Below are 20788 nucleotides of genomic sequence, written 5' to 3'. Positions count from 1 at the left end.
CATACCTTTCTACTTCAGTGTCTTTCAACTTCAAAATAGAAGTTTTTTACATGCAACAATGGTGCAAGAAACCCTTTTCAAACCCTTCTTCTTCCTAAGACCAACTACATGAAACCCTTTTTTTATGTAAATAAATTTATGTAAAAAGGTGATTTAAGTGATGTTTGGTGGAGTACGGACGATTTTTCAAAGATCGAGTAGTATAGGAGAGTGGTGACCGGTTGGATGTCTAATTGTCCAGGCGGTAATAATAGTATCTTGTACCTGAACCGGTGGCTCACTTTTTCTAAGTAATGGGGAAGAGGACCGAAACATGCTACTGAAAGACTCTACTGAGACAAAGATGGGCTGTCAAGAACGTCAAGAACGTAGAGGATGTAGGATGAGCAGTTGGTCAGATCTAGTATGGATCGTACATGGATGGTAGTTGGAGTTGGCGGCTCTCCTAGGGTTCCCTTATCGGGGATCCCTGGGGAAGAGGATCAAGTTGGCCCTTGCGAACAACTTGACGCACTATCTCCCTTACCTTAACTTGTTGTTAACCTGTTGATAATATGATTTTGAAAAATGGTCACAATTATTTAGGTTAATTAGAAACAAAAAAATCCATTTAGGGCTAATTTACAATACAAATGTAAAACTTATTATTTTTATAGTATTAACACTTTTGGTAATTACTATTAAGGTTACATGAAAAGAAAAAATAAATAAAACTATAAATGTGAAAGGCGCATACCAGAATAGTGCATTTAACTGCCAGCAAAGTCAAAATCAAAGTCGTCTCTCCAACCCCAACACTACTTCTGGTTCTAAGCAGCGAAGACCTTCTCGATCAAGGCAACCTCCTCGCTAACTGCACAAGGTTCTCTCTTTTTCTATCATCCATCTCCATTCTTAATCTTTATCTGACAGCTATAGTTTTGTGTTTGATTTTGTCTTCTATCTTAGCACTCCGGTGAATTGCAATCACAATTACAATGGTTTTCCGATAATTACTTGTGTCTGATTGTTCATATCTTGATACTTCCGATTCACTTTGGATCTTGGTTTTTGTTTATTATTAGAATGTAGTTCCCCCAACACTTAGATTCATTAATCGAGTACTCCATTGCATTGAAAAAACAGGGGTTGACTCTGAGCATTTTAATATCCAATCTGGAACGAGTTAGATCAGCCATTGAATTACTTCGACAACAGGGATGACACTGCTACCAAAAATCGCTTTTCTCAATCTTCTAATGATCTTCCATGGAAACCAAGTAGAATCAGATGCCTCTAATCATCACTACAAAGATGGAGATATTGTCCCCTTGTATGCTAACAAAGTTGGCCCATTCTCTAATCCTCGGTTAGTCATATCTCCTCCAAAGTTTTTATTTTTATTTTTCAACTAATTCTTGTTTAAATTGTTTCCAGGGAAACATATGCTTATTATGATCTTCCCTTTTGTTCTAAAGGTACTTCTTTATTGCATATGTTGATCTTCCTTTTGTTATCTTTACAACTTACTAAAAACTTTTCTAATTCCTATATTGTTTTTGTAATAAAAGATATTGTGAAAGAGAAGAAACTTAATCTAGGGGAGATGTTGAATGGAGACCACCTTGTTTCAACTCCTTATAAGCTTGAATTTCTTGTGGAAAAACATTTCGAAGTATTATGCAATAAGACACTGAGTAAAACAGAAGTTTCTAAGTTCAGAAAGGCAATAGAGAAGGATTACTATATGCAATTGTATTACGATGACTTGCCAATGTGGGCTTTTATTGGAAAGTTCAAAAAAGATCATATCGATGAAAAGATGAAGAACAAGTATTTTCTTTTCAAACATTTTGATTTCGAGGTTCTTTATAACAAGAATCATGTTATTGAAGTCAGTGTCCGAGTGCGTAAGGATTTATTCATAGATGTAACAGAAGACAAGGAAGTTGATGTGGGCTTCACATACTCTGTTATGTGGCGCCAAACACAACTATCATTTGATACGAGAATAGATAAATACATTAGTTCTTCGATTGCACAAAACCATATGTCTGTGCATCATCACTCAGTTACATTCTCAAGTGTCACACTCCTCATTCTGATCATTTCCCTACTGACATTTTATGTTTTTGTCCTTCGCAAAGACATTTCTAGGTATTGATTCTATTAATAAAAAAATAAAAATCTAAGTTTGTGTTTCCATTTCATAAAACCCTTATGTTGCGTTTGTTGTTTCCCCAATGCATGAAAAACGAAAGGAACTTAGCTGATGTGGAAGAGGATATATTGAGTTATAATAAACAAGAAGAGATAGGATGGAAGAATGTTCATGGTGATGTATTTAGATTCCCACAATACAAGTCTTTATTTTCTGCGGCTCTTGGTGCTGGAACCCAGTTACTTATATTGTTAGTACCTCCAAATAACGTGACACTTATTTGAGAATTATATGTTTTTTCGAAAATTATAATTCTTTTCAATTTGAAGATTTTTGTGGTGGGGACCATTCAAAAAGAAATTTCGTAACGAGATGTGTTCGGAAATTGGTGGACATTTTGTTCAAGGAGTTATACCGTTTTTGTCATTTTGTCATTATCCCTTTATTTTATTGTTTTTTATATTTGACTTTTTGGTCATATATCTGAAATTACTTTTGTACCCTTTCTTTTGTTGGATTTACAGGAGCATAGCAATTCTTGGTCTTGGTGTCCTAGGTTTTTTTCAGCCCTATATGCAAGGAGTACTCTGGAAAGCACTTATCATTGTATATGCACTTACATCTTTGATCTCGGGATATACTTCTGTTTCCTTCTATTCTCAACTCGAAGGAACAAACTGGGTATGTGAAAATATCAAAATTTAGTTCGAAACTTATATATTTGAGTGATTTTTATTTATATAAAAAAAAGTTCAATACTGATTGACTCTCTTGTTTTCTCATTGACAGATGAAGAACCTAATACTTACAGGAGGATTATATTTTGGGCCACTCTTTGTTACTTTTACTTTCCTAGACATTGTTGCAACATTTTATGGATCAACTACTGCATTACCATTGAGAGCAATAGTCATGTTATCTCTCTTGTGGATATTCATAGCATCACCATTGCATCTTTTAGGAGGCATTATTGGGAAAACCAGAATGTCTGAATTCCAAGCTCCCTGCAAAACCGCTAAAATTCCTAGAGATATTCCTAAGCCGCGTTGGTATAGGGGTGTTCTTCCTCAGATGGCTTTGGCAGGAATTTTGCCTTTCAGTGTCGTATATATTCAGTTGTACTACATACTGGCAAGTGTTTGGGGACTTCGCTTTTATACAGTTTATAGTATTCTGTTCATTGTCTTCTTTCTTCTTCTTATCATGACTGCTTTAGTTTCTGTCGCACTGACATACTTCCAGCTTGCTGCTGAAGATCATCAATGGTGGTGGAGGTACGTTTAAATATATAGTTGGTGTGATCGATAGTGGATGGATTTCTATACGGGATTAGAACTAATAAGAGTTTTTTATTTGACACAGGTCATTTTTGTGTGGTGGATCTACTGGATTGTATATATATGTTTATTGCATCTATTATTATTTCGAGAAATCAACTATGAATGGATTCATGCAGACGTCCTTTTACTTTGGATATATGGCTTGTGCATGTTTGGGAATATTTCTTATACTTGGAAGTGTGGGTTTCAGTGCCTCGTTGCTCTTTGTTCGTTATCTTTACGCGGCTATAAAATGTGATTAGCAGAGTAGCAGGTGCTTTTTGATATAGAATTTTATTTTGATATTATTGTGTTATAAATTTAGCATAAATGCAAGTACATTGCTTGTTCTGTGTAACCTATCCAATGTTCATTTCTCTTTTTGGAATTGATCTCAATAATCATATGTGATATGTACGAATCTATATAAAAGGATGTTGTCCTTTTAAAGTTTTATTCCTTAATTATTATGTGTTGTAGTGGTAAATCTTCTATTATACGTGTAGTAATATATAAGTTAGTAATAATTTTTTTCCTTAAGCCATCTTTGGCTTATTTAACATTGGTGATCAAGTCAATTAATTAATCAAGGAAGATAATTCTTAGGTCACAAAAAGACCGCACCGAAAGGGACTGGTTTGAAAAAATACCGGACCGAGAAAGGACCTGCTCACGAGCGTTCGGAACTGATTCAGAAAAGAAAAAAAAAATCTGAACCAACCCAAGACCAGTCCTAGACTATAATTTTGTTTTTGTTTTTGTATATCATAGATAACTACTGATAAAAAGAATTGAGAAAAAAAAACTCTTTTAAGTTTAAAAAGAACTAGTTTATATAAATTTTAATTTATTTACCAGCCTATAGATTATAAAAAACAAATAATCTTATTCTTGCATACGGCATACCTTTAGTTCACCCCTTCTTCTGCAGTGTTATACTGATATGATCCACAGACTGCAGACATTTTATATCGTAAAAAACCAAAAACAGTGATAAGGTGTTTCTAAAGACAAATCATTAGTATGACTCAACATGGTAGCATGAACGGGTTTCAAATAAAAAAAATACAAACATGCTACGAACAGGAAAATTTATGAAATCATCTTATGTGAAATCACCCCTAAAAAGAATTAATGGAAAAAAACTATATACATTAAACCATCTATGGGAAAATCGAAATAAATGATTTAGAAGTAATAAACACAAAAGTAAGATGCATTGTTAAAATCCTTAAACATATGAGAATCGAGTCGGTTAAACCGATACTAACATCACATTAGTTTTGTTTTTCCCAAACTTATTATATGTTAATATTTATATTAAATAATGTTGTTTTTATGATTTTTGTCTTTTTGTTTAACATGTTTTTATACTTTAAATATATTTTTGTTGAAAGCTTTAAAAAATGAAGTCGAAGGTTTGAAGCTTTTAAAAAATTTAATATGTTTAATCCTAACTTTTAATTTGAGAAAGGTAATTTAGTAATATCATATGCTATTTTGGATTTTAGTTTTGACATAAATTCATTTTATAGTTTTAGACAGATCTATATGTAGTTTTAAAATTTATAAGGAAATAAAAATAATAATTAAAGTTTATAATTATATGAATGAAATTATGCATTTTTTTTAATTTACCAGGATATCGTAGACTTGAAAAGAGGTGATTCCATATCTTCTAAAAAACTAACAAAATGTTTTAGGTGTGCTTTCTAAATTTTAAAACTAAGTGAACCTATGCTACAAGGTGAGGGTGTGCGCACTATGGATGAAAGTGGGTCCAAACCCGAACCGGATGGACCCGAACCCGGAAAATCCGGAACCGGTTAACGGGATTTTAAAGAACTGGAAACCGGACCAATATCTAGGAACCGGTTCCGGTTCGGTTCCAGCTACGGTACCGGGTAAAGTGGGTGTAGAACCGGAAAATGCAGAAATCTCAAAGTGGGTAAGTTGGAACCGGATAAAGTGGTTTTAGAACCGGAAAAACCGAAATTTTTTGGTAATTACTTACTACTTAGTGGGTTGAACTTTGAAAATTTTCATATTGATATCCCGGCTTTGGGAGACTGTAACTAATTGAATATGAAACCAAAACTAACAAAATTATAATCTAAAATCATGTTCAAACTCTAAAATACACTCTAGAAAAAACCGTATGTCAATCCGACTTTAAACGAATGAGATATGCATGTGTTAACATTTTCACATAATACAAAGTACAAAAACAAATAGCTAAAAAGTTAAAAAATTTCAGTTTTGATATTCCGACTTCGGAAGACTGTAAATCATTAAATATTAAACCAAAAATGACAAAATTATAGTCTAAACTCATGTACAAACTGTAAACTACAAGTTGGAAAAAACCACATGTCAATCCGACTTCAAACGAATTAGATATGCATGTTTTAAAACTTTTACCGAATACAAAAAAAAACCAAAAAAACTAAAAACTTTCAGCTTTGATATCTCGACTTTGGGGGACTGTAAGTCAATGAATATAAAACTAAAAATGGCAAATTTATAGTCTAAAATCATGTACAAACTCTAAACTAAATGTTGGAAAAAACCGCATGTCAATCGGAGTTGAAACGAATGAGATATGCATCTTTTAAACGTTTCACAAAAACTGGTTCCGGTCCTAAAAGTGATTTCGGTTCCAAACAACGGTTCCGGTTTTTAGACCCAGTTTACCCGGACCCGATGGACCCAAACCCGGATTACCCGGAACCTAGATAAAGCCAATTTTCAAACCTAGAACCGGAACCGGTTTTAGATATTCCGGTTCTAATGGTTCCGGTTCCGATCCGGTTTTCCGGTTCTAAATCTCATCCTTAGTGCACACCTTTTTAGGTGTGCATTCTTCTAAAAAACTAACAAAATTTTGAAAAAAAAAAAAACACAAACATAACACCTAAGATTATGTGGTATAGGCAACTTGAACTGGTGTTATAACAAGAAGCAACAAGATGAGGGGGTGGTGTTCATAGTGTTATAACACCATGTTAAGAGGATATATATATATATATATATATATATATATATATATATATATATATATATATAATTTGGCAGCCAATAGGTGATTACGTTTCTTCTTGTCATGGAGGCAACAAGATCGAAGCACCACAACAAGATGCAACAAGAAGGAGGGGTGGTGTTTTTGATGTTATAACGGTGTTATGGGTTGCCAACTCCGTCACAACAAGAAACAACACGACCCACACTGTATGCTCTAAATGGTCTCTCTCGTTAAAACTCATTGACCCTTGAGGATGTAATTCCCCTTAAACAAACCATTTTTATGATTTTTTAAAAGATCGGTTAAAAAAACACTCTATTTTTCCTATATGGACCCTCAATTTGATTTTTAAGATATTTTTAATAAATAGATCCAAACTCTTTTTTGACCTATTGTTCAATCACCATTTATATTTTGTAGGATTATATCGAACCGACCATGCATTTTCATAAAGAAGGCCATGCTAAAATGATTAATTATCCTTAACACAACTACACATCAAAGTTTAACGCAATAATAAGAAATTAACAATGTCATTTTGATTATACGACCAAAATGTAGTTCAAGAATTCTGTTGTATTAGATAAAACTACTTATTGAAATGAAAGATCCGCGTCAATCTCAGCCATTACATCATTAGGCTCAGTCACGAACGAACCAATCAGATAAACATGTTTTCGTTGCGGAATTTGGCTGATTTTGTTCAACTCTTCCTCAGTCAACGACCAATCAAATATTTCCAAGTTTTGCTTCATCCTCTCCGTGTTAAAACTCTTTACCACAAAACTCACACCTTGTTCATATATCCATCTTAAAGAAATCTGCATATAAATACCTAAAGATCAATATATGAACTTATATATTGCTTAGTTTTTAATGTTTTTGAAGAGTAGGGAAGAACAAAAATCGTAGTACTTGGGCTACTGTTTTCCCTTTAGACTTGGCAATATCTTGAAGAACTTCACATTCCATGACCCTGTCGTGTCCCCATTTGGTGCCAGATGCACCTAAAGGCGAGTAACCAGTGACAAGTATGTCATTCTTTTTGCAAAATTCATTGAGTTTTTTCTGTTGCCAAAGTGGATTCATCTCAACCTTTAAAAAGTACAAAAGAAAAAACATCGAGTAAGTATATATGCTATAAACATCATGACTCAAATTGAGAAGAAAGAGTTGATAATTAAATGATCACTTGGTTGACAGCTGGTGGAATTTTGGCAAAGGAAAGGATCTCTTCAATTTTTCGAGGAGCAAAATTACTAACACCAATGGACTTGGTGAGTCCAAGAATTTGACACTTCTCCATGCCTTCCCAAACGTCCTTGATATTGATTGCAGCTATACACTCTTTTGGAATCGGGAGTTCGAATTCTTCTTGGTTTAGCTTTAATGGCCAGTGTATCAGATACAAATCCACGTAGTCTAGTCCCAAGTTTCTACATTAATTTATAAATCATCAATATCTGGGTTTCATATATGAGATGATACATGTACGTACACCACCTTCACTTTGTTTTACAGTTATAATAATTGATTATCTTTAAAGCTTAGTATCATAAAATAAAACATAGTTTCAAAAATATTATGTTTTCTGTTATATATATGTTAGTTTTGTACACCACATATCATTTAAGTTTAAGTTGGGAATATAATGTTTCACAGTATTCGTTTTAGAAAATACCTGTCGATTGTTCATGTAAATTTAATTTCACATATGGCTTTGATGTACAATATTTTTGATACTAATCATGCCGGCATGTACTTAGAAAAAGCATAATTTAACTATTTAAATTTTTGTGTGTGTCCTTTAATGTTAAAAGCATCTCCACGAAAGGTTAGTATTTCTTATTACCATTTAAAAAACTTTTGCAATATCTTTTTATTATTCAAGTAAAGATTTTCAAAAACTTTATACACAAAAGTTTAGTAAATATTTGAAAAAGAATAACTTTTTAAAAGAAAAATAAATATGTTGTTTGTGGAAGTGGTGATCTTACTGCAGACTTTGTTTCATGGCAGGTAGGACAAGATGTCCCTCGGCGGAGTTACACCACAACTTGGTGGTAACAAAAATCTCCGCCCTAGAATTTATGAGACCCTGTCGCAGAGCTTCTGTGATGCCTTCCCCAAGAGCTTTCTCAGTTCCATAAAGCGCCGCCGTGTCGAAGTGGCGATAACCCACTTTGATGGCTTCAACAACCGCTGCTTTCACCTTATCACTGCCTTCTACCAACATTGCCATACCCATCCCAATCAGCGGAATAGGTCGACGACCATTGGAGGAGCTTATGGTCGTCTCAGGAATGCTTAACATCTTTTTCTCTACACTTCCTTTCTTTTGTGAGTAAGTTTATATGACTTGTAAGCTAATGGCTGGCTGTATTTTTTATTTTTGATATATTATTATTATTATTATTATTATTATTATTATTATTATTATTATTATTATTTGCATTTTTATAGGAAATGTAAGATCGTTTCAAGCTAAACGACGGATTCGTATGCGGAAGCAGTCTTTACATTTTTCTAAACAAATCACTATCGAACCCAGACTACCTAATTCTCGTGTTTCAAGGATATAGTAATATATTTACTGTAGCTTCTTTTCCTTTCTTGATTCATTTTAGTCTAATTATCTAGTGATAATGATTTAGGAGGGTAATAACATCATCTGTTTGTTTATTTTAGGTCCCTAACGTATTTTTTATGCGTATTACACCATTAAGGTTATTATAACTGTTTACAAATAGTCCTTTTAACAGGAAGAAGCCGGTAAAAAGATTATTTATAAACGGTTATAACAACATTAATGGTGTAATATACACAAAAAATACGTTGGGGACCTAATATGGATAAAAGGGAAACGTTATTACCCTCCTAAGTCATTATCCCATGAAACTATAAACTCTTATAATAAATTTTTACTTTTTAAATAACAAAACTTATAGGTCTTGGGGTTCGTAGTTTGGATGTTTTTAACCTCGGCCTTCTTTATAAATGGAAGTGGCGGTTTCTTAATGACAAGGGAGCTCTTCGGGTTAAAATTGTCAAATTTTATCATGAGGAAGGTGGTCGTTTTTCGGAAGATTCGAGAATAGGAATTGGAGGGGGTGTTTGGCAAAGGATTGTAGGATCCATTAATCACCTCCATGAGAATGGTTGTATTCATTATAGTTACATGTATAGAGTGGTGGGGGGTGAGACTCAAACGAGGTTCTAGAAGGATGTTTGGTTCTTGGATATTCCTCTTAGGGAGCGGTTTGGGAGGCTCTTTGCTTTGGCCTTTAATCAAGATGCTCGAGTAAGTGAATAATGGGATCCGGAGGGATGTAATTTTCATTGGTGTCGGGGGATTAGAGGAGGGGCCAATGAAAATTACATCCCTTCGGATCCCATTATTCACTTACTCGAGCATCTTGATTAAAGGCTAAAGCAAAGAGCCTCCCGAACCGCTCCCTAAGAGGAATATTCAAGCACCAAATATCCTTCTACAAGATAATCAAATAGGATTGATTCAACCCTTCCTCTAATCCCCCGACGCTAATGAAAATTACATCCCTCCGGATCCCATTATTCACTTACTCGAGTATCTTGATTAAAGGCCAAAGCGAAGAGCCTCCCGAACCGCTCCCTAAGAGAAATATCCAAGCACCAAACATCCTTCTACAACCTCGTTTGAGTCTCACCCTCCACCACTCTATACATGTAATTAGAAGGAATACAACCATTCTCATGGAGGTGATTAATGGATCCTACAATCTTTTGCCAAACAGCCCCTCCAATTCCTATTCTCGAATCTTTCGAAAAACCACCACCTTCCTCATGACAAAATTTGACAATTTTAACCCGAAGAACTCCCTTGTCATTAAGAAACCACCACTTCCATTTATAAAGAAGGCCGAGGTTAAAAACATCCAAACTACCAACCCCAAGACCTATAAGTTTCTTATTTAAAAAGTAAAAATTTATTATAATGGTTTATAGTTTCATGGGATAATGACTTAGGAGGGTAATAACGTTTCCCGTTTGTCCATATTAGCTCCCCAACGTATTTTTTGTGTATATTACACCATTAAGGTTGTTATAACCGTTTATAAATAATCCTTTTACCGGCTTCTTCCTGTTAAAAGAACTATTTGTAAACAGTTATAATAACCTTAATGATGTAATACACACAAAAAATACGTTAGAGACTTAAAATGGACAAACATGAAACGTTATTACCCTCCTAAGTCATTATCCAAATTATCTAAAGTAGTTTTTCAACGCCAGGTTCTTGAAATTGTGGGACATGCTTAGAGCACGTATTTTAGGAGAGTATTTTCGTGAGTTTGTTTCTTGATTGAAAAACATAAAATAAAAATGATATCTCTGGTGTGGTATGTATTTTTTGGGGTTTTAGTCCAAACCTAGATTTTTTTGGTTTTGTGGTCCTTTTGATCATGTTTGTTTGTGATTTTAATTTCTTAAAAAATTAAAAAGACTAAAATGCTCTTTCTGATATACTTTTATGTTTTTTCATTTTAATTTAATGGAAAAAAAAAGGAAAAAGAAAATAGTTAATTAATTTAGGCCGACATCTCTCTCTCTCTCTCTCTCTCTCTCTCTCTCTCTTCATCGCCCACAAAAAGACGAACCTTCCCTCTTCTTTTCAATCTCCACCTTCTCCCCATATTTTTTTATACTTTTTTCAATATAACAACCCTAATTCCACCGTTATGATGCGAAACTGTTCAAAATTGGTTGTTGATTTTATGGTTCGTAATCAAGATCGAAAATGATGAGTTTGAAGCCAATAGTTATGAGATTCAAGAAATAAGGAGACCAACTGGGATATTATCAGAAACTTCAAAATTCAACTCATGTTTGTTGGGTCTTCTGTAAGCTTTAAAGAAGACGAAGCTTTCCAGGCGAATAGGTAGTGACGAAGACAATGATTTTCAAAACAAAATCAGAGCTGATAACCCTCCCCTTTCTTCTCTGTTTGTTTACCTGGGTTCCTCTCGAACCTAAAAATTGTTAAAACCCTTGATTAATTCCAGAAATAAATCATCTCAGATGTACAAACATAACTCCTTAAAACGTGAACTTTTGGTTGATTTTATAGTTTTATTTTCTGATTTGATTTTCTGCTTGAATTTGAATATTTTCTTCCTTGTTGATTTTTAATATTAGAACTTTGTTTTTGGTTTTTGAACTTGATTTTCTGGTTGAAGCTGAATGCTCGATTCTCTAGTTAAAGTTGATTTTCAATTTCATAAGTTCAAATACAACCCACCATCGCAGGTTTGGATTTCTAGTTGAAGTTAAATATTGAAATCATCTTCTTCTTTTTTTGGTTGAATTGAGTATCTGGTGGTCCTCAGGTTTGATTTTTCTTTGTCCTTCTCATCCACAATCGCTATTGCCACACAGTCCTATTTCTAGAAACACGAATCTGATTCTGAAAGAAAACAACATGGGCAATTTTGGCATGGGTGTTTTTTTCTTCATCTGGGTTTGTTTATCTAGGACTAAATTCGTAAGAAGAAGATGGATAGTTGGAATTAAGAGAGAGAGAGTGTGACAACCCAAGTTGTCCCGTTACATTTCTCCGTTACCGTTAACGGAATTTTCCACTGTTCAAAAGTTCCGTTAATAAGAAACCGTCAAATTTAATAAACATTTCAATTGTGTATGTTTACATGTCGTTAAGTCGTGAAAAAGGAAATAAAACACAGGACACACATTTTCATTCATTTGGAAAATGTCAAGTTTTATTATTACGACCACTAAATCGGGTGCGACCAAAAGCCTCGTTTAACGGCAGTATCGGGTAGACTTCCACTGTGTCCCAACTCAAAACCCTATATAAGGGTGAGTGGAGTCTATTGGAGACTTTTTACACTCTCTCTCTATACTCTCTCTCTAGACCCGTTTTCGCCCCGAAACCGCAACCAAACGCTTACAAATAGTAAGTCCGCTTACCCTAGCTTATTCTAAACATATTGAATTGAGTTTATAGCCCAAAAATCGGACTTAGAAGCAATGAAAAAGGAGTTTACGGCCTAAGAACCTCCTTAGGCCGTAAACACCCAAAATGAGGCCAAAATGACCCAAACTTGTCCCAAATGGCTTGGAAATAAATAGAAGAATTAGCCTAGGAGTGTTTGCACATTTAAAACAATCATTTTGTGGCATAAAAGAGAGTTTACGGCCCAAGCACATGCTTAGACCGTAAACACCTCTAAACCTTGTTTAAATGTCTCAAAAACACTCCCAAACCACACTAGGGCTTAACACATAAATTAAGGGCTTATTCCTTTGGGTTTGGATCACTTAAACACATCAAAATGAAGGATGAAAATGAGTTTACGGCCCAAGCACATGCTTAGGCCGTAAACTCCCCAAACATGCCCAAAATGTTGGTTTTTGTCCCCCAAATGGCCTTAGACTATTTCTATAAAATGCTAGGAAGGATTTAAGGACTTAAACACAATGAAATGAGGCTTGATTTGGAGTTTACGGCCCAAGCATTTATCTAGGACGTAAACTCCCCAAAACCCCCTCAAATGTTGGTTTTAATCACCCAAAATAGCATCAAACTTCATAAGAAAATTCTAGGAAGGCAATAGGGGCTTAAAACTTCACTAAACTCAAAGGTTGAGAGTTTACGGCCGTAAACTCCCTTGGGAGAGTTCCTAGGCCGTAAACTCTTGTTTAGTACCCTTAGAGGCCTCAAACCCACACATACCTTTTAGGAAAAGTGCTTGGAATAATTCTATGAACAAGCTAGAAGCATCAAACACCCAAGAAATTGACCTTGGGAGTTTACGGCCGTAAACTCCCTTAGGTTGGGCCGTAAACTCCTTGTTTGGTCCATTTTGGTGTTTTAAATCCATTTACACACTTGATATGTGAGTATAACAAAGTCCCACAACTGATAAGAGACCCTTAGCACCCGTAAACGCTACCCGGGACCCCAAACACTCAACCAAAAGTGTTTTCCACTCCTTTGAGTGTGTATAATTGTTTAATTAGTATATTATATGCTAATTGTATGTGAACATATGTTATCATATGTTAAAATAGGTCTTTGTGTGTGTTCAAGTCCTTGCGTGACCCCGAACGCCCAATCGGCACTTTCGTCGGACCTACTTACACCAGGTGAGTTCATACCCCTGAATGAACCTTTTAAATGCTTTTAAATGTTTTATAGGGGGGAATACAAGTTAAACATGCCAGTTATCATGTCAATCTCATATGATTGATAACCCGCATGCACAAGATTTTACCACTTTACACTGTTTTACCGAGTGGGACACTAAAATGACTTTTACCTGTTTCATAACTTTTACTTATACTGATTTATTCAAATTCATTCTAAACTGGTTTATGAAAAATCCTCTAAGGTTTTAAACGTATTTTACGAAGGAATACAATTTGTGATTTTCTCTGTACATAAAAAAAATTTCATTAAAGATTTCCCTTTTCGACGTATACTTTTACTTATAAAATACTGCTGCTTCACTTATACTTATTTTATACTCTGACTCGGTAACACTTTCACTGATACCTATAGTCGCTTATACTTGATGATGCTTATACTTATTCACGCTCTTACTTAGTGATACGATTTCTCTTTCACTTATACTGGATAACGACTTTACTCCACTTATACTTGATAGACGTTTTTACATCACTTATTGTCGTCTCTGCTTCGTGATACACTTATACTTCATGGTTCGATTATCCCACACTGTACACGTATACTTCACGACTCGGATGTTCCACTGTACTCTTATACTTCACGACTCAGATGTTCCACTGTACACTTATACTTCACCGTATGATACACACTCAAGCGTAGTTAGATGTATGTTTATGCTTGTATAGATGCATATAAATAATGATTGAAGGACTTAGGAAGGCTTGTCCGCCCTATTTCCTTTTCTTCGTTGAGATGTGGTCTGGTGGGATCGGATGTCCATCTGAAGGTCGTTCGATTCATTAGTTATATATTACGTATACGAGCATAGACATACGAGTTTTCTTCAGTCAATTCAGTTAAGAGTCTATACCTCTAGTCTACACTTACATTAGAAACCCACTCCCTCCTAGTAACACACTATCCTCTATTTGGGATGCATCTTCGGGATGCGGCCTTCTCTGTCGTCTAGTTGGTAACCAGAGTCTCCTGTAGGGAGAGCGGACATTGTGTGTATAGGCCTATACGGGATTGACAACCCCGCACCCTGACTGCTAGCTACAGTCCACGGCCTACCAAGCCAAGGGGTGACAAATGTCACATTATATAGATGCTTGTAGGGCGTCTAGTACTCTAGTCAGTATGGTTACGAGTATCCTGGGTTGCCTTATAATTCATGGCTTTAAGGTAACAGTATTTCGTCAGCGATTTACACTGTATGCTGATGTCACCTTTTTCAGAGTCACACTGTTTTGACCTTGCTAGATGTATCTTTCATTTGATACCGTCTGGGGTTTGTTATCTCTGTTTGACCTTACAAGATGTATCTTTCATTTGATACCGTCTGGGGTCTGTTATCTCTGTTTGACCTTACAAGATGTATCTTTCATTTGATACCGTCTGGGGTCTGTTATCTCTGTTTGACCTTACAAGATGTATCTTTCATTTGATACCGTCTGGGGTCTGTTATCACTGTTTGACCTTGCAAGATGTACCTTCCATTTGGTATCGTCTTCGGTCTGCGTTCACTGTTTTAGACCTTACCAGTTGTACCTTTCATTTGGTACCTTCGGGGGTCTGTTTCTCCATTTGTTAGACTAAACCAGGCGTGTCGTTAGTTCGATACTTTCCTGGAGTCTAGGACTCTTTTGCCTTAGTCAGCAGTCCTCACTGCTGAGGCATATGTTATTCCCTGATGCCTCTGCTTTCTTTAATAATCAAATTCAGTATTTTGATATTATTAGCAATTAAGGGAAACTTCTTCTTACCACATTACGCTGACCAGTCTTGGTAGAAGGCTGCTTTTATTAAAGAAAATATAGGATTTTCTGGAAAGAACACTAATACACTGAAATCACTTAAACTACCGCTTTATAAAGTTATTTGACTAAATGACACTAAATACTTATGAACTCACCAGCATTGTAAAAATGCTGATACTCGCTTTTCAAATAACTTGTATTCTCATGTTAGCATTAGACAGGTACATCCCCGGAGCTGTTGATGAAGATAGCTTAGTACCACGCTGTATTTATTCTATTACTTGTATTACTTTAAATTGTTGTAATGTAACCTTGTAAAACTATTACTATTAATGCAATGTTTTGTTGTATTTTGATTACTATAATGCATGTGTTGTGATACTTGACATGACGTCATCCACCCCAGAACGTTTCCGCCGTTCCGGTTTTGGGGTGTGAGAGAGAGAGAGAGAGAGAGAGAGAGAGAAAGAGAGAGAGGGCCCTATATTTTAGTTTAATAAAACATTAAATTAAATAGATAAAAGATAAAATAATAATAATAATAATAAATACTAGGAGGGTATATTAGTCATTTCAGTTTAACAAGTGACCAAAATCATAACCAAAGTAGCTCAAAATGACTACCAATCCAAATAATTCGAGGTTTGGATCAAATCTCAGAAAAAATGCATACCACAGAGACCATTTTTGCAGTTTTGTCTAATATTTATTACATTTTCTACTTTACATATATAAATATAAGTATTATGTGTCTTTTAATTTTAAATTTTGAAAAAAAAAACAATAAATCGATATGTGTATATTATTTATTTAAAAAATATCACAAAATGACAAGTGACAAAACTTATTAAATATTCACATCTGGCAAAATTATCTTCATTTATCATAGTAGATTAATTTCTTTTCCACATGTTATTTTATTGGTTTTCTATTTTGATAAATTCTACATAATACTTTAATATAATAATTACAATAAATGTAATAATAAATGAATATCAATTTCATTAATGTACTTACCTTCTTATTTTAAAATTCTCAAATTAAAACTCATTAGTTTATTTTGTTTATTTATTTAAATTTAAAAGATAAAAAAAATCAATTTTGATAATTTATTATTTTTCTTATTTTCTTATAATCCAAAGCTTTAAATATTTAGACTTTTATATTTAAGTTTTTTATAATTAACTCATTTAACACATGAATCTTATACCTAATTTTTACAATAAAATAGTGTTATTTTATGTATAATTGTTTCTTTACCAACATTTAATTTTGTTTCTTTACTAATAAAACTGTGTTATTTTATCGGTTAGTTTCCATTTAATTTTTACAATAAAACAGTGTTATTTTATCAGTTAGTTTCTTTACCAACATTTAATTTTGTTTTCATCCTTGTAATTGTTTGTATAAGTTGTTTTATGTATAATTGGTTGAAAACTGACTCATCACGATCATATTTTTGAGAAAAGTTCGTGACAAAAACTATAAATTTACATTTCCTTAAGATTTAGGTTAATATATATATATATATATATATATATATATATATATATATATATATATATATATATATATATATATATATATATATATATATATATATATATATGTTTAAGCTATTTTGTTTTACTAACTATTGTGTGTTAAAATGCACAAATCTTAATCATTGGATACAATATAATCAATGGTTCTGATCTAAGAGTCTATGATATTAAAGTAAGGTAGCATTTACAATAATCACATAATTTTCGGCATAAGGGTATTTTGGACAATTAACTATATTTAAAAAAAGGAAATTTTCAGAAATTTAGGGATAATTAATTCTCCTAATTTTAAAAATCTGAATTTTTTAAAGTAATTCAATATTAATTTATTTAATTCCAATGTATTTTTTATAATAACCAAATTTATTTTGTCAGAATAACATTTTGTTAAAATAATATATTCTATGAGAATGCTAGAATACATATTCGTATAGAATGAATATCAGTTCATATATTAAAAAATTCTTTTAGTTCAGGTCAATGTAACAGAACACGTTTATGAGTATCTTGAAACATTTTTGAATAATAAAAGAATATATATTCTGACAAAATACATATTTTGACGGAATGGACTTCTTGAAAAATAACAAAGTCTTGAACCAACAATTGAAGAATAAAAACAAAAATTATACTAATTCTTAAAGAATATAGATAACAATTGCTAAAAATTACATTTATTGTTAAAAAATAAAATGAAAAACGGTTAAAAATTGAAAAAAAAAACATCAAAATCTAACAAAAGACACAAATACATTCTAAAAGAATATTGTTGGTAAGAATCTCTTTCAATTTTGCAGTCTGTTCTTCAAGCATCTGTGAAATGAAATCTAATTGAAGTTTAGAACCCAATAACACATTAACAAATGAAAAATAAAAAACTAAAGTCTTTTGTACAAATCTGAAGACTGTGAATTGCTCCAAAATCCATAACCAATAATTGTAGAAAATGCAAATATTAGTGATGAAATATCATGATTCTATTGCAACAGAATTGAAATTCTTGATTCCATTCCGATAGAAATGGATTCAATTCTGGCAGAATGACCCCCACCAATATTATATATCAATGCAAAATGAAAATTTAGAATGTTAAACAAACCAAAAAAAAACTGGATTCAATCCTCGAGATGTGAATGCAACAAAAAACTACTATATTAAAGCAAAAGAAGTGACCAAAATTTTATTGTGAATCAATAGGTAAAAAATGAATTCTTAATTGATCAAAATCATTTTGAACATCAAAATAAAATTCATAATTTGAAGGGTGAGGATTTAATTGTATTGGGTTTAGGAACGAAGACTTTAAAGCTTCCATGGATGATGTTTAACAACACCTCAGGGGCATGGATGTTTAACATCTAGTAATGGAACTAACATATTAATGATTCAATGATATTACGTAATTTAACACTTTTGACAATCAAAACAAACATCTCGAGACAAACAAACTTGTATAAATAAATTGTTGCAGAACAACTAACGATTAAAGAACTACCACTTAAATCAAGACAACAGGAAGAATATTGATCAGAAGGTTTACGCCTCATATAGAGAAACTATAAGAAAGGGAAAAAAATCAATATACCTAGTTGCGAGTGCGACTGAAGAACAGTAGAGTTGTCGATTAAGAAAGCGAAGGCAGCCGATGTACTATCCAAACCTACAACTATTCGGTACCTGCATAGTTTCTTGAAGCCATTAGATTCCTTGAAGAACGAAAAATTTGGTGGTGGTGTGTATGTACGAGTGGTGATCAGCGATGGAGATGATGGTGAAACTGTGAAGCCAACTCCTTTCATTTCTTTTTCTTTTGTAGGTGAAGAAGACGTGAGCTAAAAGAGAGGGATTAGGTCAGACCTGATTATTTTGTTTCCTTAATTGAAGGGATTTAATTAAATGATCCCATTAATTGAATGTGTCAAAAACCCAAAAATACCCTTATGCATTCAATAAATTATTTAATTATTTGCTAAATTATGATTGGTGCATTTAGGAACACAATATTTGTTAGAAACATTTGAACCTAACACACACTCTCTCTCTCTCTCTCTCTCTCTATATATATATATATATATATATATATATATATATATATATATATATATATATATATATATGATGAGGTTAAATAGAGAACCATTATTAACAAGGAGTCAAAAAACCAATTGTGAGTGTTGAAATCATAATGATTAATGGTCAAGAGAATGGATATGTACTTGTACATTGGACATACATATACTTGATTATACCAAAAACACACTTCTTTTATACGTTTATTATTTTTTAGACCATGTTTTTATCGAGAAAAAAAATTGAACGAACATTCACTTGATTATACCAAAAAACTCACTTCTTTTGTTCATTTAATTTTTTTAGACCATGTTTTTATCAAGAAAAAAAATGAATATACGATTTTTCATACTCTTCCCATATAGATCAATGTTGATATATGAAAAAAAAAGTTTTGTTTGAAAAAAAAAACTCACTTCATTTTGTTTTTTTTTTTCAATATTTAAGTTTATTTTTATCTTAAAAAACTAGCTATACTAAAAATCTCAATTGTTGTCATCTATTAATTAACAACAACATCAATTAAAAAAACATCTATAGATTCAAATTCACAGTGTGAATCTGAAATGCAATATTTCAATCTTAACATTCACAAGGTGGATCTCACCTACTCTTTCAACTATTTGATTACTTACAAATTAATTTAATGAAATTATTATGAATTGAAATCAACAAATAGATTTATTAACAATGTAAATTCGAACTATATATAATTTAGTTTTCATAATTCACAATGTGAATCTGACTTACTATTATTCACACTATGAATCTAAGCAAATTTGCAAGCTGAATCTGAGTAGATTCACTTCAAAATATAAATATATGTTTAAAAAGTATCAAAAAATATGAATTTTGATATATTTATAAAAAAAATTTCGATAACAAATAGGCATTGACTTTTCAAAAAACAAATAAATGAAGTGGGTTTTCTTGAAAAAAAAACATTTTTTGTATATCAATATGAATCTCTATAGAAAAACGACGTAAAATCATGAATAATGGTATATTCGTTTATTTCTTCGATAAGAAACATGGCCTAAAAAAATTAAACAAAAAAAAAAAGGAAATGAGTTTTGTTATAATCCGGTGCATGTGTGTTTATTGTAAAAGTCTACAACCCTTCCTTTTGCCGTTAACCGATTTAAATTCCGATATTTTAGATTTGTTTATTGATTAATAATGGTTCTCTATTGAATATATATATATATATATATATATATATATATATATATATATAGAGAGAGAGAGAGAGAGAGAGAGAGTTAGGTTCATTTGAGACCACTTATATTTTGTGAGACCGTGAGACGCATTTTTTTATTTTTTTTAGTTAATTCATGTTCCGAAAATAATATTTAAATAAAGAATTTTTTGATTTTTCCATTTATTTTGCATTTTAAAATTATTTTTAGAATATGTACAGTGTAATATTCTATTTAAAATATTTCACGTATTTTTCAAAAAAAAATAGAATTTTTTTTAATTTTTTTTATATTTTTTTTAGTTAATTCAAGTTCCGAAAATAATATTTAAAAAAAGAATTTTTAGATTTTTCCATTTATTTTGCATTTTAAAATTATTTTTTAGAATATATGTTAGTGTAATATTCTATTTAGAATATTTCACGTATTTTTCAAAAAAAATAACGGAATTTTTTTTATTTTTTTTATATATATATTTTTTATTTTTTTAGTTAATTCAAGTTCCGAAAATAATATTTAAAAAAAGAATTTTTGGATTTTTCCAT

General features: G+C 32.4%; 2 protein-coding genes across 2 annotated transcripts; one reads left to right on the top strand and one right to left on the bottom strand.

Moving 5' to 3' along the window:
- The first annotated feature begins 759 nt into the window (after nucleotides 1-759).
- Nucleotides 760-3923, top strand: LOC145008108 (transmembrane 9 superfamily member 2-like). Its single transcript, XM_078966728.1, has 8 exons — nucleotides 760-862; nucleotides 1126-1348; nucleotides 1417-1457; nucleotides 1551-2136; nucleotides 2241-2390; nucleotides 2665-2821; nucleotides 2930-3414; nucleotides 3503-3923. The coding sequence occupies exons 2-8, from the start codon at nucleotides 1200-1202 to the stop codon at nucleotides 3720-3722; spliced, it is 1788 nt and encodes a 595-aa protein (XP_078822854.1). The 5' UTR covers nucleotides 760-862; nucleotides 1126-1199; the 3' UTR covers nucleotides 3723-3923.
- A 3078-nt stretch (nucleotides 3924-7001) lies between these two features.
- On the bottom strand, nucleotides 7002-8836 carry LOC145011004 (D-galacturonate reductase-like). The gene is made up of 4 exons (XM_078969610.1): nucleotides 8479-8836; nucleotides 7674-7917; nucleotides 7397-7576; nucleotides 7002-7302 (listed from the first exon to the last, which is right to left on the bottom strand). The coding sequence occupies exons 1-4, from the start codon at nucleotides 8793-8795 to the stop codon at nucleotides 7075-7077; spliced, it is 969 nt and encodes a 322-aa protein (XP_078825736.1). The 5' UTR covers nucleotides 8796-8836; the 3' UTR covers nucleotides 7002-7074.
- Between the last annotated feature and the right edge of the window lie 11952 nt (nucleotides 8837-20788).

The sequence above is a fragment of the Lactuca saligna genome, chromosome 8, assembly GCF_052625555.1.
Source record: "Lactuca saligna cultivar CGN05327 chromosome 8, ASM5262555v1, whole genome shotgun sequence".
Taxonomy (NCBI): Eukaryota; Viridiplantae; Streptophyta; class Magnoliopsida; order Asterales; family Asteraceae; genus Lactuca; species Lactuca saligna.
This window is presented reverse-complemented; position numbering and strand designations above follow the sequence as displayed.

Coding starts and splice junctions, on each gene's coding strand:
- LOC145011004 (XM_078969610.1), bottom strand. CDS start 8,795: ATGTTAAGCATTCCTGAGACGACCATAAGCTCCTCCAATGGTCGTCGA. Junction 7,577..7,673: donor TTCCACCAGCTGTCAACCAA/GTGATCATTTAA, acceptor TACTTTTTAAAG/GTTGAGATGAATCCACTTTG. Junction 7,303..7,396: donor AAGGGAAAACAGTAGCCCAA/GTACTACGATTT, acceptor ATTTATATGCAG/ATTTCTTTAAGATGGATATA.
- LOC145008108 (XM_078966728.1), top strand. CDS start 1,200: ATGACACTGCTACCAAAAATCGCTTTTCTCAATCTTCTAATGATCTTC. Junction 1,458..1,550: donor TCTTCCCTTTTGTTCTAAAG/GTACTTCTTTAT, acceptor TTGTAATAAAAG/ATATTGTGAAAGAGAAGAAA. Junction 3,415..3,502: donor GATCATCAATGGTGGTGGAG/GTACGTTTAAAT, acceptor TATTTGACACAG/GTCATTTTTGTGTGGTGGAT.